General features: G+C 46.5%; 1 protein-coding gene across 3 annotated transcripts in view; it reads right to left on the bottom strand.

Moving 5' to 3' along the window:
- Positions 1-26755, bottom strand: part of ppil2 (peptidylprolyl isomerase (cyclophilin)-like 2) — a 593707-nt gene that overhangs the window by 295501 nt on the left and 271451 nt on the right. For all 3 annotated transcript variants that reach the window (XM_072498280.1, XM_072498289.1, XM_072498297.1), the window contains one exon: positions 18840-18946. In XM_072498280.1, coding sequence (XP_072354381.1) covers positions 18840-18946 — 107 coding nt within the window. The remainder of the gene's footprint in view (positions 1-18839; positions 18947-26755) is intronic.

Below are 26755 nucleotides of genomic sequence, written 5' to 3'. Positions count from 1 at the left end.
AGGGGTTCTACAGGCAGTGGCAACCGTTCCTAGACTATCTCGCGGAGCGTTAGAGGAAGGTCGGTCAGCAGCAGCAGCAACCTTGGGGGGGGTAGGAGGGGGGGGGGGGGGCGGGACTGCCTGGGAGGGTGGACGAGCAAGAGATAACATGAAGGGTTGGGGAAACTGGCACATACGGGTGAGGGCCAGTGTACAAAGCTGTGTAAATATATCATTTTGCCATGTATATATCTTGCTCTGCGCGATTTCTCGTTTTTTTTTTTTGTTACGAGGTGGGGGGGGGGGGGGGGGGGGGGGGGGGGGGGTTATTGTTTGTAAGGGAGAAAAATTGTGTTAAAAAACTTTAATAAATATATATATATTTTTTAAACTCTTTACATCCCAGTCAATATACATATCATGACATGGCTCACAGAAATGGGTGTTGGAATGTTACATAACCAGGGGCCGGTTTAGCTCACTTGATGCAGAGCAAGACCAGCAGCGCGAGTTCAATTCCTGTACCAGCTGAGGTTATTCATGAAGGTCCGCCTTCTCAACCTTGCCCCTCACTTGAAGTGTGTTGATCCTCAGGTTAAATCACCACCAGTCAGCTCTCAAAGGGAAAGCAGCCTATGATCACCTGGAATTATGGCAACTTTACTTTACCTTTATTGTTTTACAGTATACTGATGTTTTGGGTCGCCACGGTAGCACAGTGGTTAGCATTGTTGCTTCACAGCGCCATAGTCCCAGGTTTGATTCCGAGCTTGGGTCACTGTCTGTGCGGAGTCTGCGTATTCTCAGTGTCTGCGTGGGTTTCCTCCGGGTGCTCCGGTTTCCTCCCACAAATCTCGAGAGATGTGCTATTAGGTAATTTGGGCAATCTGAATTCTCCCTCAGTGTACCCGAACAGGCGCTGGAGTGTGGCGACTCGGGGATTTTCACAGTGATTTCATTGCAGTGTTAATGTAAGCCTACTTGTGCTACTAATAAAGATTATTATATTATTATCGACTGAATTACCTCTTATTTTCTGTGAATACATCAAGGAAAGGGAGGATCCCAGTGACTACTTATTCCTTCTTTTTAAATGAGTCTGATGTTAATAGCTGTGTGGAAAATGTTCTAAAACAACAAATTAAATGATCTCCTGTGGAACAACTGCATGCTTCTGCCAGCTGTTAAGATTGATGGTGATGGACGGCTTCCTTAATAGTGTTTCCTAAGTGCTGGCGGTACAGCTCTATTACAGTAGAGGAGACTGAGAACTCCTACAACCAAACCATTATTGCTCAGAATATTCATTATAGGAACGTGTAACATCAGTGAAAGACACCATGCTTGGTGAGATACCCGAATGACAAAAGCAACATTCAGGAACAACAAAGATAGCAGCTGTTCCGGGTCAACTGCACACCGCCAAATCCAGACTTTACAGACCAATAAACAATGAGGTTCATTCAGGAGGGCAAGTTGTCAAAGTATCTTCTGCACTATTCATGAAGACAGGCGCAAGCTGTTCAAATGAACCATCAGAAAAGGTTAATTGCCAACTAGAAGCTGAAGACATGCATACATGCATGCCCTCCCCCCACCCCCCAACAAATACACAACACCGCCAGACAAGGCACAGACTGAGTTGTAACTAGTCATTAAAAATAATTAAGAACAGGTTGCACTAATCCAACATTATGTTGGATAAAAACACCCTGAAAGGAACATGATATTCACAACCTGATAATTCTGTCATAACTGTAAAGGGTGGATTTACTTGATGCATTCAAAATAAGGATCACCTGTTGAAAGTAATAGGAGAGCTATTACCAAAATATTAAAAAAAACAAAGCATCAAAAAACGTAAGTATGGACATAATCTGATAAAAACAATTATTAATGTTGTTCCCCTTCCCTACCTTTTCCATTCTTTTTGTTAATGTTAAATGGTGAGACCATTTGATCTATGAACTTCTGTCAGCCTAACCAAGCTCATTTCATTATCAGGTCAAGACACCATAGCTTCGAGGACAGTTTCAATCCCACTGCATACCCGTCTTCTCCCCACCAATCCCCGTTTCTCCAAATACAAGTAGGGCTCCCGAAATTCCTAAAAAGTTCTGAGATAGACAGGAAACTTTTGGAACAGTGTGGATTTTTATTTTTTTTAGATGCAGGTATGGCCTCGGTACATATATCAAAAGGTCTGAAATACATTCCTCCTGCAGGGAAGAAACTCGCATTGGTCCAGGTGTGTGCTGACTTTTCTGGAAAAGCAAATGGCTAACCATTTTAATCCTTACATGATGTTCTCACACTAGCATGGTGCACCTCCTAGTGGTTAATGAAGTAAAGAGCATTTGTAAAGGTACAGAGGCTCTTCATACAAAGCAAAAATAAAAGTAAACCACGCAAATTGAAGTATATGCATTTCCTTAGTTTTTCAAATGTGTCTACGTGCAAACCTAACTTACAAAACTCTGCAAACTCCAGTAGGCTGATTAGTGCAGCATTGGAGTGACTGTAAGAGATGCAATAAAATGGAACCAACCCAAATATTCCAGGAAAATGACCAGTGAATCCTAATACTCAGAGCAACCCATATTCTCCCCCAGCTGGTACACGGCTATAAAAACATGGTGCGGTGTGACACAGATGAAAGAAAATTTCAAGTTGGAATCATGATTTGAATTCTGTCACTTAAGTAATATTGGGTCAGAAGATGAGGGTTCAAACTCTGCTGTAGAGACTTAAGCCCAAAATCAAGCTGACACACTGTTAGATCAGAGAAGAATAGCCACAAAGAAATGGATGTTTGGAGGCAAAACTAGGTTCAATGAAATATACAACTACTCTTCTCCACTCCCTGAAGGGTTCTCCCACCACAACCTACGATTAGGCAGTGGTTTTAATACCCAACAGGTGCTCCGGTTTTCTCCCACAAGTCCCAAAAGATGTGCTGTTAGGTCATTTGGACATTCTGAATTCTCGCTCTGTGTAACCGAACAGGCGCCATAATAGCAGCATCCACAATTCAAATACATTTTGGTATTCACAATTCAAATACATTTCAGTGGTGTACAGTACTTTGGAACATTCTACAATTGTATTTGGCAAAATATGAATGCAAGTTCTCCCAGGTTCCCTCCTTGTATCTTAAATCGCTGTCTCTACCCTTTAAGATGTTCTTCAATCTTTCTAAGTCCTTTACAAAGTGCTTGATAAATAGCAGTACACGAAGAACAACTTGTATTGATATGGAAATGAAAACAAAAAGTGCTGGAAATACTCAGCAAGTCAGGCAGTAGCTGTGGAAAGAGACATCAAGCTAACATTTCAGGTTGATGATCCTTCGTCAGAACTGGGCAAAGTTAAAGATGTAGCAGGTTTTAAGGCAAAGAAAGTCAGGAAAGAAAAAAGGGAATGTCTGTCATTGGGTGGAAAGCAGGGAAGATTAAGAAATGACACAAGGAAAAAGGAGACGGTAATAGCACAAGAAACGTGGTCTCTAGAGGAGGAGTGATTGTGAATAATACAATTATAACCAACAGCTACCATCTAAAATGGCAATCTATCCCTCAATGCCAGCAAAACTAAAGAGCTGGTCATTGACTTCAGGAAGCAAAGTACTGTATACACCCCTGTCAGCATCAACAGGGCCGAGGTGGCGATCGTTAACAGCTTCAGATTCCTAGGGGTGCACATCACCAAAAATCTGTCCTGGTTTACCCACGTCGCGCTACCACCAAGAAAGCACAACTTTACCTATACTTCCTCAGGAAACTAAGGAAATTCAGCATGTCCACATTAACTCTTTCCAGCTTTTACAGATGCACCATAGAAAGCATCCTATCTGGCTGCATCACAGCCTGGTATGGCAACTGCTTGGCCTAAGACTGCAAGAAACTTCAGAGAGTCGTGAACACAGCCCAGTCCATCACACAAACCGGCCTCCCATCCATTGACTCCATCTACACCTCCCGCTGCCGGTGGAAAGCGGGCAGCATAATCAAAGACCCCTCCCATCTGGTTTACTCACTCTTCCAACTTCTTCCATCGGGCAGGAGATACAAAAGTCTGAGAACACGCATGAACAGACGCAAAAGCAGCTTTCCCCCGCTGTTACAAGACTCCTAAACGAACCTCTTATGGACTGACCCGATTAATACTACACTCCTGTATGCTTCACCCGATGCCGGAGTCTATGTATTTACATTGTGTACCTTGTGTTGCCCTATTAGGTGTTTTATTTTTATTTTATTTTCATGTATTTAATGATCTGTTTGAGATGCTCGCAGAAAATTACTTTTCACTGTACCTCGGTACACGCGACAATAAACAAATCCAAATTCAAATCCAAAATGAGGGCATAAAGGAGGTGAATTAAGGTCCAGTATGAGGGTGGAAAGAGAAGCATTAGCAAAGTTGCTCTGGCTAATATCAGATAGGGCTCTAGTTCTGATTGGATAGGGAAAAGTGGTAGAAAGCAAGGGTATTTCTTCTCAACTACAAAGAAGCATTAGAGGAGGCTTGACTGTGCCAAAGTTTGTGAAGATTGTGATGAATATCTAGCTCATGGTACATGTCAATATTTTAGAGGTAATGTTTAGTTTCGGGAAGATTATTGTCATGAAGGTAAGGTAACCAAAATGCTTGGCTTCAGAGATTGCCAGAACACTGAAGAGGAAATGGCAGTTCAGAAGGTTACCCATGTTTGTTTAATAGAGTCAGAATAGAATAGATGGAACCTGTGGAATTTGTTACCACATAAAGTAGCTGAGGTCAAAACATTGTATGGTTTCAAGAAGTAGTTATATATGGCACTTGCAAAAGGGATCAGAGAATGGTGGTGGTGGTGGTGGTGGTGGTGGGGGAGAGAGAGAGATAGATCAGGCTATTGAGTTGGATGATCAGCCATGATCATAATGAATGATGGAGCTGGCTCGAAGGGCTGAATGGCCAACAACTGCTCCTATTTACTATGTTTCTGTGTCAGTGGGTTTACTTAACTGGAGACATGATATCAACATCGCTTGCAAAGAAATACAGTCCAGAGAGATGTTTTGTTTGGGAGTTGGAGCTAATCAGTGAACCATGAAAGGTTGCATCTTGGTGGAAATGGGTGGAGCTTAAGAAGGTTCACTGGGAGAGGGATTAGTTACAGTTTGGAGTTCAAGTGGGTTGCAGCTCACACAGAAGCCTTGGAGCTATTTGGTGCAGTTAGGGCTTAAGAGAAGGTGGTGGAAGGTTGCTGGTTCCGTGTCTGAGGCAGTTTGGGCTCAGAGATGACCTGGTAGGGGTGGCATGTGGTGCAGTGGTTAGCAATGGGACTATGGCACTGAGGACTCGGGTTCGAATCCTGGCCCTGGGTCACTGACCGTGTGGAGTTTGCACATTCTCCCAGTGTCTGCGTGGGTTTCACCCCCACAACCCAAAGATGTGCAGGTTAGGTGGACTAGTCATGCTAAATTGCCCCTTAATTGGAAAAAAAATAATTGGGAATATTCGAGGGTGCCCACCGTGGAGGGATTGGAGAGGAGGAAAAAGTTTCAGGGGCAATTTGACAGGCTGACAATGGGGAGTGCGGTAGGGCAACTGCGTAGGGCAAGAGGGGTGCAATACGTGTATGAGGAGAAGGCGAGCCGCATGCTGGCGCACCAACTGCGGAGGCAGGCTGCGTCCAGGGAAATATTGAAGATCCGCACTGGGGTTGGGGATGTGGTGTCAGAGCCAGGGAAGATAAATGAGGCATTTAGAGAGTATTACCAGGGACTTTATGAGGCAGACCCAGGAGGAGAGGAGGGGGACACGGGGCGGTTTCTGGACGAGCTGGAATTTCCCAGGTGGAGGAAGCAAAGAGGCAGGCATTGGAGGAGCCCCAGGGGCTGAGGGAGGTGCTGGTTGGTATCAGGGGTATGAATTCGGGGAAGGCCCCTGGGCCGGATGGGTACCCGGCAGAATTTTATAAGGAATTTGCAGCGGACCTGGCACCACATCTGTGGGGGGCGTTTAATGAAGCACTGGAGAAGGGGGAGTTGCCGGAGATGATGAAGCAGGCAGAAATCACACTAATCCCCAAAAAAGAGAAGGATCAGGTGGAATGTGGGTCATATAGACCCATATCACTATGGAACACGGATGTGAAAGTATTGGCTAAGTTGTTGGCGGGGAGGATGGAGGATTGCGTCCCGGGGGTGGTTGCAGACGATCAAACAGGCTTCGTGAAGGGCAGGCAGCTCGCGAGTAATATAAGACGGCTGTTGAATGTGGTGTTGAATCCGTCGAGAGCTCTGGTAACGGAGGTGGTGGTGTCCATGGACGCGGAGAAAGCATTTGATCGGGTGGAGTGACGGTACTTGTTCGAAGTTTTGGGAAGGTTTGGGCCGAGATTTGTGGCATGGGTGCGGTTGCTGTATGTGGCGCCAAGAGCGAGGGTGAGGATGAATGATGTGAGCTCACAAAGCTTTGACTTACACAGGGGTACGAGGCAGGGGTGCCCGCTGTTGCCGCTGCTGTTTGAGCTGGCCATAGAGCCGTTGGCGATGGCTCTCAGGGGGTCGGCAGAGTGGCAGGGAATAATGAGGGGACAGAGGGAGCATCGGGTGTCGCTCTGTGCTGATGACCTCCTGCTGTATGTTTCGGATCCGTTGGAGAGTCTGGGAAGGATTATGGGCCTGTTGGGGAGGTTTGGAGGGTTCTCGGGATACAAGCTGAATGTAGGGAAAAGCGAGGTATTCCCGGTGAATGAGCTGGCACAGTGGGCTAATTTAGCAGGGGGGTGCCATTTACGGTAGCGAGGGATAGATTTAGGTACTTGGGGATTCAGGTCGCGAGGGAATGGACAGGGCTCCGTAAGTGGAACTTAACGAAGCTGGTGAAGGAGGCCAGGAAGGACCTTAAGAGGTGGGATACATTGCACTTAACATTGGCGGGGAGAGTCCAAGTGATGAAAATGAATATTCTGCCAAGGTTCTTGTTTATCTTTCAGGCTTTCCCGATCTATATACCAAAGGCCTTTTTCGGAAAGTGGACACAATCATCTCTAACTTTGTATGGGAGGGGACGGTGCCGAGGGTGGGGAGGACCTTGCTACAGAGGCAGAGGCAGCAGGGGGGGTTGGCGTTCCCAAACTTGCTTCATGATTATTGGGCGCCGAATGTGGACAAGGTGCGGCAGTGGTGGGAAGGAGAAGGGGTAGAGTGGGTTACGATGGAGGAGGAATCTTGTAAGGGGTCTAGTTTGAGGGCTGTGGTGACGGCCAATGGCTCAGAGTAGGTATGCAGGGAGTCCAGTGGTGCAGTCCACGGTGAAGATATAGAATCAGCTGAGGAGGCATTTTAGGGTGGCAGGGATGTCGGTGCTAACGCTGGTGTGTGTGAATCATGGGTTTGAGCCGGGGGGGGATGGGTAGTGTATACAGAAGGTGGAGAGAAGTGGGGCTGGTCAAGGTGAGGGATTTGTATTTGGAGGAAGGGTTCGCCAGTCTGGAGGAGCTAAGGGAGAGGGTAGAGCTGCCGGGGGGTAGTGAGCTCAGGTATCTGCAGGTTAGGAACTTTGCACGAAAGGTCTGGAAGGGGTTCCCTAGATTGCCAGGATACACCCTGCTGGACCGACTGCTGCTTCCGGATGTGGAAGGGGAGGGAAGAATTAGGGCAGCACGGTAGCATTGTAGGGCAGCACGGTAGCATTGAGGGCAGTACAATTGCTTCACAGCTCCAGGGTCCCAGGTTCGATTCCGGCTTGGGTCACTGTCTGTGCGGAGTCTGCACATCCTCCCAATGTGTGCGTGGGTTTCCTCCGGGTGCTCCGGTTTCCTCCCACAGTCCAAAGATGTGCAGGTTAGGTGTATTGGCCATGATAAATTGCCCTCAGTGTCAAAAATTGCCCTTAGTGTTGGGCGGGGTTACTGGGTTATGGGGATAGGGTGGAGATGTTGACCTTGGGTAGGGTGCTCTTTCCAAGGGCCGGTGCAGACTCGATGGGCCGAATGACCTCCTTCTGCATTGTAAATTCTATGAAATTGGGGATATATACAAGTGGCTAGGGGAGCAGGGAGGCGAGCGGGTGGTGAAGATCAAGGAGAAATGGGAAGCAGAGTTGGGAATGGAGATCAATTGGGGAGTATGGAGTGAGGCACTTCGAAGGGTAAACGGGACCTCCTCTTGTGCAAGAATGAGCCTGATACAGTTTAAGGTGGTGCACAGGGTGCATATGACTCGGGTGAGAATGAGTGGGTGCTTTCAGGGGGTAGTGGATGAGTGTGAGAGGTGTGGGCAGGGGCCAGCGAATCATGTGCACATGTTTTGGGGTTGTGAAAAATTGGGAAGATTCTGGGCGGGAGTGTTCGCGGTCTTAACCAGGATAGTGGAGGACGGAGTGGACCCGGAACCTTTGGTGGCGATATTTGGGGTTTCAGAGAAGCCGGGGCTCATGGAGAGGCAGAAGGCCGATGTCATGGCCTTCGCCTCTCTGATTGCACGGCGACGAATTTTGCTGGCGTGGCGGTCGGCATCGCCACCGGGGGTAGCAGCATGGTTGGGTGACCTGTACGACTTCCTGCAGTTAGAGAAGATAAAGGTCCTCCTACGGGGCAGGAGGAGATGAGGCACTTCTTGGAGGGGCTGAATTTCCCAAAGGTGGACGGGGAGCGGATAGAAGGGCTGGGGGCTCCAATCGGGCTGGAGGAGATAGTGAGTGGAGGGCTTCTGAAGGCCATGCAGGCGGGTAAGGCCCTGGGTCCAGACGGGTACCCAGTGGAGTTTTATAAAAAGTTCTCTGGGATATTGGGGCCGGTGTTGTTGAGGATGTTCAATGAGGCAAGGGAAAGAGGGGTGCTGCCCCCGACGATGTCACAGGCAACGATTTTGCTGATTCTTAAGCGGGACAAGAACCCGGAGCTGTGTGGGTCCGACAGGCCGATCTCCCTGTTGAATGTAGATGACAAGTTGCTGGCCAAAATCTTGTCTTCCAGGATTGAGGATTGTGTTCCGGACGTTATTGGGGAGGACCAGACGGGGTTTGTTAAGGGTAGGCAGTTGGTGGCCAATGTAAGAAGGTTGTTAAACATGATCATGATGCCCCCGGAAGGTAGGAAGGTGGAGGTAGTGGTCGCAATGGATGCAGAAAAGGCTTTTGATCGGATAGAATGGAATTATCTGTGGGAGGTACTGGGACGGTTCGTATTTGGGCTTTATTGACTGGGTCAGGTTGTTGTATCAGGCTCCTGTGGCAAGTGTACGGACGAATAGGACAACATCGGACTATTTTAGACTGCACCAGGGACAAGACAGGGATGCCCCCTCTCCCCACTGTTGTTTGTGCTGGCTATAGAGCCGTTGGAATTGCTCTGACAGACGCGAAGGGCTGGAGGACTGGCCCCGGGGGGGGGTGTGGCTTGGGTGCGTATGGAGGCGGCTTCATGTAAGGGCACCAGTTTGGGGGCGTTGGTAACTGCGCCTCTGCCATTCCCGCCAGCACGGTACTCCACCAGTCCAGTGGTGGTGGCGTCCCAGAGAGTTTGGGGCCAGTGGAGGCGGCATGTGGGAGCATCAGTCTGGGCCCCAATCTGTGATAATCACCGGTTTGCCTCGGGGAGTATGGATGGGGGGTTCCGGTTATGGCGGAGGGCGGGGATTGAGAGGATGAGGGATATGTTCACAGAGGGTGTCTGTGTTAATCACCCAGGGATAACACGGACTGCAACTGGATGCACTTGTACTTGAAAGTAGCTCCAAACTTTGGTGTTGGTTCAATGCGCTTCATTGAACGTGTTAAGCAGTGCACACAGTTCGCTGTGAGTTTGACACTCTACTAATCTAAGCGTGCTTACTATAACTAACTAGACCAGACTAGCTCTGAGCCACGTGTAGAAGGTGTTAACTGATATATACACCCTGACTGTCACTCCAGTTGTCACCAGTGGAAAGAGGCAGAGTGTTGATGCCTCGTGTGTTTTATAGTGGGAGACAGACCACCTTCTAGTGTTCTGCCTGGTGATTGGTTGTGTTCTGTCCTGTGTGTTGATTGGCTGTACTGGGTGTCTGTCACTGCCTGTCTGTATATCATTATGTGCATTTCATGACAGAGGGGTGCTTTCAGAGTATGAGGGCGTTGGAGGAAAAGTTTGGGTTGGCGAGGGGAAACAAATTCAGGTATCTGCAGGTGCGGGACTTCCTTCGTAAACAGGTGTCAACCTTCCCGCTCCTATCGCTAAGGGGGGATTCAGGACAGGGTAGTTTCCAGAGAGCGGGTAGGAGAAGGGAGCGTCTCGGACATTTACAAGGAGCTTATGGGGTCGGAGGAGACGCAGACCGAGGAGCTGAAGTGCAAGTGGGAGGAGGAGCTGGGAGGTGAGATAGAGGATGGTCTATGTGCAGGTGCATTGAGTAGAGTCAACACGTCTGCAACATGTGCCAGGCTCAGCCTGGTACAATTTAAGATTGTTCATCGGGCTCACATGACAGTGGCCCGGATGAGCAGATTCTTTGGGGTGGAGGACAGGTGTGCAAAATGTGCGGGAGGACCAGCAAACCATGTTCACATGTTTTGGACATGTCCAAAGCTTAGGGGATTTTGGCAGGAGTTTGCGGACGGCATGTCCACGGTGTTAAAACAAGGGTGGAGCTGAGCCCAGAGGTGGCGATTTTCGGGGTGTCAGAAGACCCAGGAATCCAGGAGGAGAAAGAGGCAGACGTTTTGGCCTTTGCTTCCCTGGTAGCCAGAAGGCGGATACTATTAGAATGGAGGGACTCAAAGCCCCCGAAGTCGGAGACCTGGCTATCGGACATGGCTAGCTTTCTCTGTTTGGAGAAAATCAAGTTTGCCTTGAGAGGGTCACTGTTAGGGTTCACCCAGAGGTGGCAACCGTTCGTCGACTTCTTTGGGGGAAATTAATCGTCAGCCGATGGGGGGGGGGGTGGAGTAGTTTAGATTAGAGTAGGGGTCAATAAGGGTGGGACCTGTACGAGAGGTAAATGGCTTCTGCGCTATGTTTATGGTTTCATGTATATCATTTATTTTGTTGTTGTTACTATACCAAAAATACCTCAATAAAATGTTTATTAAAAAAAAAGAGAAGATAAAGTATGAGTTAAGGGTCTCAGCGGGGAGTTTGAGCAAAGGTGGAGGATGTTTGTGACCGTGTTTGAGGAGCTGTTTGTCGCAGCGGGGTGGGGGGTGAAAAAGGATGAAAATCTGTACAAACTGCATAGTTGATTGTTGGGAACAATGTTTCCCGGGGTGTTTATTTGCTGTAACCAGGTTTGAATAAAATGCGTTTGAAGAAAAAAAAAAATCTTGTAAATAGGGCCCATTTGCTAACCTTGCAAGCTTGCCATGTTAGTAGCACACATCAAAGCTACTCTTTTGGGTAATTGCTATCCTGATCAGATCATTCTTTGCTGTGCATAGAGCTAAACCACAAATGGGCCAAGTGCCACCATTTTCAAAACTGAAAAGTGCCTGGTATATGTTAAATTACCCTAGAAAGGCAAATTATTTTAAACGTTTTAACAACAAGCTGTTTCATTCTGCTGTGCACTTGCTGAACGATCCTGAGTGCATTAATAGATACATTAATAATCAATTTAAGATCATGAATTGAGCTCATAATGTAGCTCATTTATGCTTGCTAGAAGTGACATACATTCATACACAGGCATCCATTCTCTGCAGACTAAAGGAATATGTTAAAGCTTGTCCCATTTTTGAATTAACTGGGAGCTTAGATAGCCTATAGTTCCCCGGTGTTTGCTTCATGGTAAAGTCTCAGTTAATCAGAGTTGACCTGCCAAACAATCAGCACTCTTTTCTCATGTAGCATAAATTGTCATGGTTTGAAATTTGGCATTCTTGGGTTTAAAAATCTTCGGCATCATGTCTCTCTTTTCAGCAATAAACAAACTTAGTGAGCACCTTGTTAGATATATAGCAAAAGTGGATTGTGGCTCTTGTAGAATGTACCTAACATAGAGAACAGATTTATGTTAAATCTACTTTTCATTTAGATCATTTTGAATTCAATATTGACACATACAACATAGTAATTTTAGGGTTAACACGTCATGGGAAAATTACCCAATATGAAATACCAAGATTTAGAGTAAGCTATAAAATAGTTTACCTACCTGAATACTTCATAACAAACGTACCAGTTGCACAAAGAATGCTTTTGCGTTTAATCCAGGTACGAATTAATGCAGATGTAAGATCAATATTTTGCCCCTACTTTATAAATACAATTGTTACCTTATCTGAAATGTTGTCCTTTTGTCCTAAATTTCAAATAGACAAACGACACATGCTGTGCCATTGTTGCATCCTCACTGTATTTCGATCAAAGGCACTTGTAAAATTGTGCTGTGACATTGAGAAAGTAGGGCTCCAGGAGAGATTCAGAACACCAAAACACTGCACACTTGTTTTTGGTTTATCCACATGCCATCAGTTCCTTTTTGCTGGCCAGTGGGAAAGAGGAGCACATTCTCTGGACATCCTATCTGTGTTTTCAGGACTCAAGAAGAGTTAAATTCCTGGATGCCATTTCCTTAATGTTATATTGTATCCTGGGCAGTGGAAAGTCTGCATATACACCATAGTGGACACATTATGAGAGAACCGTAAGGTTGTGTATAGTCTCCTTGTCTAACTCATTCTTTTCAGGGCTTCAATCCAAGGGGCACCTCCATTTTAAATCCATACACTGCCTAAATCTACTTCTCGATTTGTGTTTGCCCCCCCCCCCCCAACCATGGAGTGCACAAATATTTGAAGGAGATTATTATATCCACTTTAATCAATCACAAGCAAAACTGAAGCATGGCTAAACTAACTTTAGCCAATGATAAATGATGAATCGAGCACGCTGAAGTTGAAGTTATGTTAAAATATGTATGTTTTTGTTAATTTCAATAAACAATATTGGATATTTTTGAAAACTACTTTATAAAAGCAGTGATGAAAGTTGTATCAAAGTGGTAATTTACAAATAGAGCACCTGCAAGATGAAGCTCTTGGTTTTTAAGTTTAACGGTGTCTCTTGCCAACACAAGATGCCATGCAAAATGGCTGCCGATACCCATCTACACATGCACACCTGTCTGAATAGTGCAGAAAACCAATGATGTCTGACTTCCCAATGACAGGCCCGGGCTAAGGAGAAGAGGCTCCAGAGCAGGAGATTCAGAAATTGCGGTGAAGCCGAATCCCAGCCATGAAACTCAGAAGCTGGGGTGATTTTCTTCAGGACTCAAGTAAGATACAGCTGAAAGAATCCCAAAATCCAGAATTGCAATCATCACCGAATGGATCATAAGCCTCCCCTCCTTCCTCTTCCCGATCGCTGTCCCTCTCTCTCCCCCCCCCCCCCCCATTTTTAAAACGCACTTTAATAGCTGTTTGATAAGTAGCTCTGCTCGCAGTGACATGATTCAGTATAACAGGGAGGCACAGTGGCTAGCTCTGCTGCCTCACAGCAGTGTTTGATCCTGTCCATGTGGAGGTTGCACATTCTGGCTGTGTCTGCGTGGGTTTCACCCCCACAAACCAAAGATGTGCAGGGTAATTGAATTGGCCACACTAAATTGCCCCTTAATTGGAAAAAAAAATTTAAATTAGAGAGTATAACAGTCCGACTGTGCATCGAAATCTGGTGGCAGCCATGTGGTGAATGATCACACGTAAGGTGGCTCCTGCTCGGAGGTTTGGTTTTTGGCCCTTTTTACCTGTTTAACGGGTGCTGTTTAGGAAGAAAAGTGATGTAGTTTGAGTGTTTTGGTTCTGCCTCCGGTGTGCGATGCCTGGAGGTTATAATACGAGGTACAAGTTGAATTAGGGGTCTTCGTCTGACTTGGAAGGCCCTCATGTCGCAGGAGGGGAGAAAACTGCCGTGGCTCTGTGTCGTCGTTGTGCTTTCAGTGGACTACTGAGAGGTTGATGGAATTCCTAACAGAGGAGTTTAGAAAACACAAAAGGGGTCTCTGATGCCCTGGTGAAGGCGATTGAGCTGGTTCTGGCACCCATTTGTTTAACTTTGGACAGGGTGGACAACAACTGGAGGCGCAAGGCTCGACAATTCATACGGTGGAGGAGACGATCACGAACCATAGTGATCAGATTGCCTTCTTGGAGACAGATGTGGCAATGTTGGCAGAGGGGCAGAATATATTGAACGCCAACGACCTGGCGAATTGGTCTAGATGCCAAAATTTGAGGATCGTTGGGCTGCTGGAGGGCATAGAAGCTGCGAGTGCCACAGATTATGTAGTGATATTTGAGAAGCTGGTGGGGGAAGGGGTCTTTATGAGCCCTCCGAAGTAGGCAGGGCCCACCTGTCATTCCAACAGAAGCCCAGATCTGGGGAGCCACACGGGCAATCATGACTCCGCAGGTATGGATAAGGAAATGATTCTGAGGTGGGCGAAGGATACTCGAGAATGTCGATGGGAGGGCTATTCTGTCAGAATCTATCAGGACGTTGGGGCAAACCTGGCACAAAGGTGTGATGGGTTTAATAAGGCCAAGGCGGCTCTTTACAAGAGCAAAGTGCAGTTTGGAGTGGTGTACCCAACTCGCCTTTGGGTCACATTAGAGACAGGGGTCACTATTTCGATATGCAGGAGGAGGGGAATGACTTTGTAAAGAACATGGGCTGAGGGAGGGTTGAATTAAGTTGGGCTACACCTGGGTGTTGGCCTTTTTAAATTTCTCTGCCTTTTTTCTGAATTATTGGTGTTATGTTTATTATTATTTGTTGGAAATTGTTGGGTGTGGGTATGAGTTTTTCCTTCAGAGATTGTTTGATATAAAATTTGAGTTCGGGTAGAGGGACTGTTTGCTGATTCATTGGGTATATAACTTGGGATTTTTCTCCTGGCGCGGGTCACCCTGCTAGCAGTTATGCTAGTTAACAGGAGTGAAGTGGGGGGTGGGGGGGTTGTTGTTTTTTGTTCAGTAAGGTAAATAGCCTAGGCGGGTTGGGTTTTCTTTGTCTGGGATAGGGGAGGAGATTGTTGGGAGTTGGGTGGGGTGTTTGTTTGGTGCTTGGGGAGGGGCAGGGGAGGAGTCACAGGGGAAGGGTAGATTGCTGACAATTAAGGTTTCTTTGTTGAGGTACAGCTTTGAGGGCAGTGGCGCCGTCCATCTTGGGTGGGCCTGGATGCGACATGGAGCGTTGTTGGACATCCTTGCTGGTGGGATATGGCTGATCAGGGGCCCCAATCAGGCTGGTTACATGGAACGTGAGGGGGTTACATGGAGCGTGAGGGGGTTACATGGAACGTGAGGGGGTTAAATGGGCCAGTTAAAAGATCCAGGGTGCTTGCCCATCTAAAGGGTTTGAAGGTGGACATGGTTTTCTTGCAGGAGACACATCTGAAAGTTCGAGATCAGACAAGGCTGCGGAAAGCTGGGTCGGGCAAGTGTTCTACTCGGGTTTTGAAATGAAGACGAGGGGGACCGCAGTGCTGATCAATAGGATGGAGACCTATTCGGTGGCTAATATTTTGGTGGACTCGGGGGGGGGGGGGGGGAGGATATGTGATAGTGAGCGGGGTGTTGGCGGACGCTCCAGTGGTCTTGGTGAATGTTTACACGTCGAACAGGGAAGACATGGACTTCATCAACAGGGTGCTTGCATCCATCCCTGAGCTTGACTCGCATCAGTTAATCATGGGGGAGGGCTTTAATTGTATGTTAGATCCTAGACTAGGTAGGTCGAGCCCCAAATCCCGATACAACGGGGGTGGCAAAGGGATTGCGAATGTGCATGGAACAGATTGGGGAGGGGAGCAGTGGTGGACCCATGGAGATTTAGATATCTGAGGGAGAAGGAGTTTTCCTTCTTTTCGCATATGCATCGGGTTTACTCCCATATTGATTTCTTTATAGTGAGGAAGGCATTACTCCCCATAGTTGTAGGGGGCGGGGTACTCGGCGATTGCAATATCAGATCACGCCCCACACAATGTGGATATGCGGTTGGAGACGGGTCTCTTTCAGAGACCCCTGTGGAGGCTGGACACGGGGCTGCTTGTGGACAGGGGGTTTTATGAGGAGAGCTTCTGCAATTGGAAAATATGCGGATTTTAATAAGAATTAGGATGTCTCACCTTGCACGTTTTGGGAAGCACTGAAGGCGGTCAACAGCGAGGAGATAATCTCATTTAAGGCCCATAGGGATAAGGCTGGTACGGTGGAGAGGCAGAGGTTGGTGGATTCCATCCTCAAGGTGGGCCTACAATACTTTGCTGCCCCAAAGGCGGAACTGTTAGTCGAGAGGAAGCTACAAGTTTGAGTTAGTGTCGACAGGGAAGGCGGTGAGCCAGCTTCGTCGTTCAAGAGGGACATTTTATGAGCAAGGGGAGAAGCCCAGCCATTTATTGGCTCACCAGTTGAGGCGACAGGCAGCCTTGTGTGAGATAGTCCAATTTAAGGACTTGGGTGGAGGGGGGTTGGTTTGGTTTCTGCGCCGGAGAAGGTCAACGGGGTGTTTGAGACCTTTTAGTGGGGCTGTACAATTCGGAGCCTCTGGAGGAAGACTCGACAATGATAACAGTTTCTGGACGGGTTCGTTTTCCTGGGGTACAAAGGGAAAGGCAGGAGCTGGAAACGCCGCTTGGGTTGGAGGAAATGATGAAATGTATTTGTTCATTTAAATCGGGCCCGGACAGATTCCATATGGAATTTTATAAATGGTTCGCGACTGTGTTGGGACCACACCTGTTGGACATGTTTAATGATTCTCTGTCCAGAGGGGTGTTACCAGCCACACTGGCGTAGGCATTGCTCTCCCTGATCTTGAAAAAAGATAACGATGCCCAAGGTGTGTGGGTCATACATGCTCATCTCTCTGTTGAATGCATATCCAAAGTTGCTGGCGAAGGCGCTGACAACCCATTTGGAGGCGTGCCTGTCTGGGGTAATTTCTGAGGTTCAGATGGGTTTTTTTAAGGGCTGGCAGTTGTCAACCAACATTAGGAGACTGGTGAATCCGGTGCTGTCACCCTCCTTGGGGGTCGATCCAGAGGTAATCACTTCCATGGACGCGGAAAAAGGGTTTGATTGGGTGGAGTGGGGTTACGTTTTTTTTGGTGGTGGGGGGGGGGGGGGGGGGGGGGGGGGGGGGGGGGGGGATTTGGCTTTGGTCTCAATTTCATCTTGTGGATTAGGCTTTTGTATAGAGCACCCACTGCGAGCGTCCGTATCAATGGACTGAGCTTAAGGTACTTTCGATTATACAGGAGAATAAGGCAGGGATGCCCACTTTGGCCATTGTGCCATTGCCCCTAGGTCACAACCAGGTGGAAGGGTATAGAGAGGGGAAGGAGGGAGCATAGGATGTCTCTGTATGTGGCCGATTTGTTGTTTTATGTTACAGATGCTCTCTCTAACGTGGGGAAGATAATGGAGGTGCTTAAGAAGCTTGGTTCCTTCTCAGGATATAGATTGAACGTGGGCATGAATGAGGTTTTTCCAATGAACCTTCCGGGGATGGGAGCAGATCTGGAAAGGTTAGTATTTTGGTTGGCCAGAAGTAGTTTTAGGTATCTGAGAGTATGAGTGGCTCATGGTTGGGCCTTGTTGTATAAGTTGAACCTGGTCAGTCTGGTAGAGGGGGGTGAAAGCAGACTTGAAGAGATGGGATGCCCTCCCGTTCTCTTTGGCAGGTAGGGTGCAAACGGTTAAGAAGAACATTCTTCCGAGGTTCTTGATTGTGTTTCAATGTCTCCCAGTCTTTCTTCCTAAATCCTTTTTTATTAATAATAATAATACTTATTGTCACAAGTAGGCTTCAATGAAGTTACTGTGAAAAGCCCCTAGTCACCACATTCTGGCGCCTGTTCGGGGAGGCTGGTACGGGAATTGAACCCGCGCTGCTGCCATTGTTCTGCATTACAAGCCAGCTGTTTAGCCCACGGTGCTAAACCAGCCCCTAGTGGGGTCAATATGATAATTTTGACTTTTGTTTGGGTGGGGAAGAGCTCCCCCCACCTGGGTTTGAAAGGATTTCTTGCAGCGGGATATGCAGTCAGGGGAGTTGGCGCTACCTAATCGGATGTACTATTACTGGGCAACAAATGTTGAGAAAGGGTAGGGGTGATTTAGGGAGTTGGTATGGGGACAGATGGAGGAGGCTTCTTGTATAGGTTCGATATTGAAGGCACGTGTTATTGCTCCTCTTCCGTTCTCTTCAGCTAGGTTTACTTCGAGCCCAGTGGTAATAAAATCCTTACAGTAAAGGAGGAGGCCCTTCGACCCATCGAATCCTCACCTGCCCTTGTTCCGATAGAACACCCCACCTAGGCTCAATTCCCCACCCCTATCCCTGGAGCCTCACCTAACCTTTGGGCAATTCTTTTACATGGTCAATTCACCTAACCTGAACATCTTTGGACTGTGGGAGGAAACCGGGGAAACCCACGCAGACACAGGGAGAATTTACAAACTCCACAGTCACCAGAGGTCAGAATCAAACCCGGGTCCCTGGCGCTGTGAGGCAGCAATGCTAACCAGTGTGCCATCGTGTTGTGCTAAGAATATGAAATCAATTCAGACAACACTTTAAATTGTCAGGGCAGCACAGTGGCCCTGTGGTTAGAACTGCTGTTTCACGGCGCTGAGGACCCGGGTTCGATCCTGGCCCCGGGTCCCCGTCCATGTGGGGTTTGCATATTTTCTCCGTGTCTGCGTGGGTCTCACCTCCACAACCCAAAAAGATGTGCACGGTAAGATTGGCCATGCTAAATTGCCCCTTAATTGGAAAAAAAATAATTGGGTATTCTAAATATTGCAGCAAAGGATTCCAAATGACTACAGTGGATACTAAATATACCATAAAATCCCCAGTTAGTTAAACTTGTACAAACCATCTCACAATGTAGCTCCATGTTCAGATCTCCCTTGTTTGTGTGGAGTCGGACATATCCCTTCTTCTTGACGTAGCCATAACGAACCTGGTCATCATCAATGGCAGCTATCAAAGAAAGTCAAGAGTGTAACAGGATCTTCAAAACTGGGTGTGAGAAGTCTCAGCGATAAGCAGTTCAGACTTTACCCTAATCAAATTCACAGTAAGGCAACTGGAAGCTAAAACATAAAAGATGAAAAAACTAACCTTTAGTATTGAAAGCATCCAAATTGGGAAATCATTTAGATGTCATTTGGGAATATCTTAAAAGCATTTTACCACTGTTTTGTGTTTCCAGTTCTTTCATGGACATCATTTTTCAGGTATCACAGTTTCACTACTTTTGCTATTCATTTTATAGCTTTCCTCAATTTATGTTATAGAATTTTTAAAAATGCAACACAAAAATGTCATTCAGTCCATCATGCCCATGAAATAGCTTTCAAATAATTCTAACCACCCTGCTCTTTCTACATGGCACAGCAAATATCCCGTTTCCACTTTTATCCAATTCTTTTTTGAAAGTGATTATTTCAGGCAGTGCACTCCAGATCACCGACAGCACAGTGAGCAATTCCGCTCATCTCGTTGGTCACTCCCTTCTTCCTACAGACAATGACACAAGGGAAACTATGGAAGGACAGGGAATAGCAAGAAAATGTGGCATACAAATAGGTAACAAGGAAGAGGAAAAGCACGTGTGCATCAGAACCAGTCAGAGTGGCTAGGGAAATGAATTGGGCATAAACGTAAAATAAGAGTTCAGACGGATCGGAGTAAAATCAGATGGCACTCTTTTACTTAAATGGTAGTGGGAATACGAATGTACCTATTAGAAGCAGGAACAGCCCACATGGGCCTTTGAGTTTGCTCCATCATTCAATACAATCATGGTTGATCTGATTGTAACCTCAAACCCCATATTCCTGCCTATCCCTAATAACCTTTGTTAATCAAGAATCTATTGAGCTCTGCCTTAAAAATATTCAAAGCTTCTATTTCCACTGCCTTTTGATGTGGAGATGCCGGCGTTGGACTGGGGTGAGCACAGCAAGAAGTCTTACAACACCAGATTCAACCGACGTTATACACCAGATACATGAATGACATTTTTTTCCTTTGTACCCACGGCGAAGAATCACTGAAACGATTACACGAATACATCAATAAGTTCCATCCCACCATCAGACTCACCATGGACTACTCTCCAAAATCAGTTGCATTCTTGGACACACATCTCCATCAAGGACGGTCACCACAGCACTTCGCTTTACCGCAAGCCCACGGATAACCTCAAGATGCTCCACTTTTCCAGCTTCCACCCTAAACACATTAAAGAAGCCATTCCCTATGGACAAGCCCTCTGTATACACAGGATCTGCTCAGACGAGGAGGAGCGTAACAGACATCTACAGACACTGAAAGATGCCTTCGTACGAACGGGATATGGCGCTCGACAGTTCCAACGCGCCACAGCAAGAAACCGCGCCACAGCAAAAAACCGCACCAACCTCCTCAGAAGGCAAACACGGGACACAACCGACAGAATACCCTTCGTCGTCCAGTACTTTCCCGGAGCGGAGAAACTACGACATCTTCTTCGCAGCCTTCAACATGTCATTGATGAAGATGAACATCTTGCCAAGGTCATCCCCACACCCCCACTACTTGCCTTCAAACAACCGCGCAACCTCAAACAAACCATTGTTTGCAGCAAACTACCCTGCCTTCAGAACAGCGACCACGACACCACACAACCCTGCCATGGCAATCTCTGCAAGACGTGCCAGATCATCGACATGGATACCACCATTACACATGAGAACACCACCCACCAGGTATGCGGTACATACTCGTGCGACTCGGCCAACGTTGTCTACCTCATACGCTGCAGGAAAGGATGTCCCGAAGCGTGGTACATTGGCGAGACCTTGCAGACGCTGCGACAACGAATGAACGGACATCGCGCGACAATCACCAGGCAGGAATGTTCCCTTCCAGTTGGGGAACACTTCAGCAGTCAAGGGCATTCAGCCTCTGATCTCCGGGTAAGCGTTCTCCAAGGCGGCCTTCAGGACGCGCGGCAACGCAGAATCGCCGAGCAGAAACTTGTAGCCAAGTTCCGCACACATAAGTGCGGCCTCAACCGGGACCTGGGATTCATGTCGCATTACATTCAGCCCCAACCATCTGGCTTGGGCTTGCAAAATCCTACCAACTGTCCTGGCTTGATGCAATTCACACCTCTTTAACCTGGGGTTACCCCTATCTCTGGATATGTAAACACTTAATTATCTGCAAATGCTCGCATTCTAAGCATGGTCTTGCATCTTTGAATTTGTCTATATAGATGTTTCTGGAACATACCTCTTCATTCACCTGAGGAAGGAGCAGTGCTCCGAAAGCTAGTGTTTGAAACAAACCTGTTGGACTTTAACCTGGTGTTGTAAGACTTCTTACTGCCTTTTGAGGAAGAGCGTTCCAGAGACTCATGACCCTCAAGAGAAAGTGTTTTTCCTCATCTCAGTCTTAAATGAGCAACCCTTTATTTTTAATCAGTGACCCCGAGTTCTAGATTTTCCAACAAGAGGAAACGTCCGCTGCACATCCATCCTGTTAAGGCCCTCAGGATCTTAACGGTTTTGATCTAGGCACCTCTTACACTTCTAAACTCTAGTGGATACAAACCTAGTGTGTTCAACCTTTCCCCATAGGACAACCTGCCCATTCCTGGTATTAGTTTAATAAACCTTCTCTGAACTGCCTCTAATGCATTTACATCTTTCTTCAAATAAGGAGACCAGTACTGTACACAAACCCCAGATGTGGTCACACCAATGCCCTGTACAACTGAAGCGCAACCTCCCTACTTTTGTAATCAATTCTACTCACAATGAAAAAACATTCTATACCTGTATACTAGTCTTTTGTGATTCATGCACTAGGGCACCCAGGTCCTTTGCACCTCAGAGCTCTGCAATTTCGCACTCGTTAGATAATAAGCTTCTTTTTTACTTCTTCATGCCAAAATGACAATTTCACATTTGCCCACAATATATTCCATTTGTCAGATTTTTTAACCAATCTATGTGCCTTTGTAACGCCCTTGCATCCTCTTCCCAATTTACTTTCCTTTTTCTATATTAAGTCAGCGGCATATTTAGCTACCATGCCTTCAGTCCCTACATCCACACCATTTATATAAATTGCAAAACGTTGAGACTCAAGCACTGGCCCCCGTGGCACACCACTTGTCACATCCTGCCAACCAGAAAAAGACCCATTTATGCCAACTCTTTCCTGTTAGATAGCCAATCTTTAATCCATGCCAATATTTTACCCCCTATACCCCATGAGCTTTATCCTCCACAATAACCTTTGATGTGGCACCTTATCAAATGCCATCTGGAAATCTAAGTACAGTACATCCACCGGTTCCCCTTTATCCACACCACATTTGATTTCTTCAAAGAAATCCAACAAATTGGGTAAATACTATTTCCCTTTCATGAAACCACATTGTCTGCCTGATAGACTTGAATTATTCCAAGTGCCCTGTTATAACATTTTTAATAATGGCTTCTAATATTTTCCCTATGATAGATGTTAGGTTAACTGGACTGTAGTTTTCTGCTTTCTGTCTTCCTCCCTTTTTGAATAAAGGAGTTACGTTTTCTATCTTCTAATCTAGTGGAACCTTTACTGAATCTAAGGAATTTTGGAAAATTGAAACTAATGCATCAACTATCTCATTAGCCACTTCTTTGAAGATCTGAGGGTGAAGTCCATCCAGACCCAGGGTTTTGTCAGCCTACAGACCCAACAATGTACTCAATACCACTTCCCTGGTGATGTAATGTAATTTTTCCGAGTTCCTCCCTCCCTCCCATTTCCTGGTTTACAGCTATTTCTGGGATGTTACTTGATTCATCAATAGTGAAGACTGAAGCAAAATACTTGCTTAATCCATCTGCAAAGGCCCTGCTTTCGATTATCAATTCCTCAGATTCTACAGGACTAATGATCACTTTGCTCTTTTATTTAAATGTCTATAGAAACCCTTATTGTCCATCTTTATATTCCTAGCTAATTTTTCTTGTACTCTAGCTTTCCCTCCATATCAATCGTTTTACCATTTATTGGTGTTCTTTATATTCTTTCCAATCTTCTGACCTGCCACTCAACTTTGTGCAAAAATATGCTTTTTCTTCAAGTTTAATACTGTCTTTAACTTTTTTAATTAACTACAGATGACGTGCCCTCCTCTTGAAATGTTTCCTTTCTCATTGGAATGTGTCTATTCTGTGTATTCTGAAACATCCCTTTAAATGTCTGCCATTGAACCTCTAATGACCTATCCTTTAAGCACATTTGCCAGTTCACTCTAGCTAGTTCCACTTTCTTGACCTCATAATTCCCCTTATTTAAGTTTAAAATAGTCTTGAACGCATACTTTTCTCCTTCAAACTGAATGTAAAATTCAATTATATTATGATCACGGCTAAATTCACTATGAAGTTACCAATTAATCCTATCTCATTGCACATTCTAGTATAAGCTGCCCTCTGGTTGGCTCCAGAACATGGGGCGTCATTCTCTGACCCCCCTGCTGGGTCGGAGAATCGGCGGGGGCTGCCGTGAATCCCGCCCCCGCTGGTTGCCGAAGTCTCCGGCACCGGAGATTGGGCGGGGGCGGGAATCGCGCCGCGCCGGTTGGCGGGCCCCCCCGCTCGATTCTCCGGCCCGGATGGGCCGAAGTCCCGCCGATAAATTGCCTGTCCCGCCAGCGTAAATTAAAGTACCTATTTACCGGCGGGACAAGGCAGCGTGGGCGGGCTCCGGGGTCCTGGGGTGGGGCGATCTGACCCCGGGGGGTGCCCCCATGGTGGCCTGGCCCGCGATTGGGGCCCACCGATCCGCGGGCGGGCCTGTGCCGTGGGGGCACTCTTTCCCTTCCGCCTCCACCACGGTCTCCACCATGCCGGAGGGGGAAGAGACTCCCTCCATTGCGCATGCGCGGGAAACTGTCAGCGGCCGCTGACGCTCCCGCGCATGCGCCGCCCGGGGATGTCATTTCCGCGCCAGCTGGCGGGGCAACAAAGGCCGTTTCCGCCAGCTGGCGGGGTGGAAATTCCTCCGGCGTCGGCCTAGCCCCTCAATGTTGGGGCTCGGCCCCCAAAGATGCGGAGCATTCTGCACCTTTGGGGCGGCGCGATGCCAGTCTGATTGGCGCCGTTTTGGGCGCCAGTCGGCGGACATCGCGCCGTTTCGGGAGAATTTCGCCCATGCTGTTCGAAGAAACTATCCTCAAAACATTCTATGAACTCCTCATCTATGCTACCTTGACCCATATGATTTTTCCCAATCTACATAAACATTAAAATCCCCCATGATTATCGCTATACCTTTCTGACAAGCTCCCATTATCTCTTCTTTTATACTCTGTCCTCCCATGTAGTTATAATTAGGGAGTTTGTATACCACTCTTATAATGATATGTATATATGCATACAAGAAATGGGTTAATTGTTACATCTTAGTGTAATACCAACACTAGAGGGCACTACCAGTTCCCAGTATAAATATATATAATGTAGCCACATAAAATGGCTGATTTCCTATTAATTTGGCCAAAACCCGATTTAAAATGGCTCACCGAAAAGGCTGATGGGAAAAGCAGCCAACAGAACACAAACGGACAGCTGCAGACAGAATAGCATATTCGGCTCTGGGGAAGTCGGCCCAGATCGATACTCAAGACCATTAGCAGCACATCAACCCAGACATCTGCAGTTTAATCGGCTATCCCCGGGAACAATTGCAACATATTAGCAATTGAATGCCGGGCCAGACCTGTCGGCGCCTGCAGTGGCCGAAACAAAGACAGGTGAACGACCACCTCCTGATCGAGGAATCGCCCCGTTATTTGACGTATCGAACCCAGTGATTGGGAACAAGTCCAATCACTAGGGACTCAGAGACAAAGGCCTCCCCGAGAAGCGGGAAGCCCCTGGGCCCTATAAAGTAAGGGGCCAAGTTCAGATCGCTCTCTCTCTCCCTTCTTCTCCTGCTCGAGACCTTCGCAAGAACATCAACAAAGAAACAGTAAGTTTGACTCCAGCGATCGCTACCCGATAAAGACTCCTAGCCATCGACCTGTATCAGCCTTTTTGAATCCCGCGGGCCAGATCCGATTCGATAAGCCATTCGTTTCCCTGACCTGGTGGGCCCTTCCTAAAGTTAAGTATTGGCCAGTAGTGATAGGTTTCTGTATAGATAGTAGGATTATTGTGTAAGCATTACTTGTTGTATATAATAAATGACCGTTGATTTCAATCTTACTAAGTGGTGTGCTGACTTATTAATCATAACTCGAGCTTGAACCACGTGGCGGTATCAGAAAGATACCTGGCGACTCATGAGCAAAGATGACATAATCAGAGCTAATAAACTAAGGCTAATAAGAGCAACAATAAGAACTCAGGGAATCTTAGGTACTATTCAGTTAATAAGTGCAGCAGAGAGGGATAGATCACAGCAGAGTTAAGAGTAGATAGAAGTAGCACGTGTAGTTAATTAGTTATTACTTAAACATAGATTACTTTATTTAACTTTTTTTTTAAAAATGTAATATATTTTGTTTCCAATTAAGGGGCAATTTAGCGTGGCCAATCCACCTAACCTGCCCAACTTTGGGTTGTGGAGGTGAAATCCACACAGACATGGGGAGAATGTGCAAATTCCACACGGACAGTGACCCAGGGCCGGGATTCGAACCCGGGTCCTCAGTGCCGCAGTCCCAATGCTAACCACTGCGCCACATACCACCCTATAGATTACTTTATTAATAGTTATAGTTCTGTGGGGTGTGCAAACTCAATATTATTTCATCATTATTCAATAAATCAGTTTTGCTTTAAGTTAGAGATTGGTGGTTTCTTTATAATCACACCATCAGACCATTCTGGATTATAAAGCAAAGAGTAACGATATATTACCAAAGAGAGTAATATAACAACTCCCACAAGTGACTTCTTGCCTTTATCATTTCTCATCTCAACGCAAATTGCTTCTACATTCTGATTTCCTGAATTTAGGTCTAATATGCTAAACCCATCATTAATTAATCGAGCCCCACCTCCACCTTTTCTTAACTTCCTTCTCTCCCTAAATGTCGTATACACCCTCAATATTCAGGTCCAAATATACAGGTCCCAGTCTATGTCATCCTGTAGCCATGTCTCTGCACTGTGTATCAGATCATATTTATTAATTTCTAGCTGTGCTATCAGTTCATCTGTTTCGTTTTGAATACTACGTGCACTTAGATACAGAGCCTTTAGTTTTGTCCTATTATTATTTTTGTACCATCGAGCCTTATCTGTTAATCTACTCTTAGATTTGTACTTTCTGTCCCTTCCTGTCATGAACTTTTAATCATTTCCCATATTAGTATCTTCCTCACTTGCCTTGTCTCTACTCTTTGGTATACCACATCTTCCCAAATTTGATCCTTTGCCTCCACTATTCAGTTTAAAATTCTACTTCCCAGTTATGCTGCTCGCTAGAACATCAGCCCCAGCATGTGTCCCAACGATACAAATCCCACCTTCCCCAGTATTGGTGCCTGTGCTCCAAGAACAGGAACCCACTTTTCTGACACCAGTCTTTGAGTCATGCATTCATTTCTTTAATCTTATTTGTTCTATTCCAATTTCCACTTGGCTCAGGTAATAATCCAGAAATTATTACCTTTGAGCTGATTCTTAATTTGGTGCATAGCTCCTCATACAATGCAGAATCTCTTTCCTCATCCTGCCGATGTCATTGCTACCTACATGGACCATGACCACTGGATCCTCCCCCCTCCCACTG

Source organism: Scyliorhinus torazame, chromosome 1 (assembly GCF_047496885.1).
Source record: "Scyliorhinus torazame isolate Kashiwa2021f chromosome 1, sScyTor2.1, whole genome shotgun sequence".
Taxonomy (NCBI): Eukaryota; Metazoa; Chordata; class Chondrichthyes; order Carcharhiniformes; family Scyliorhinidae; genus Scyliorhinus; species Scyliorhinus torazame.
The sequence above is the reverse complement of the archived record's forward strand: the minus strand, read 5'-3'. Positions and strand labels throughout refer to the sequence as shown.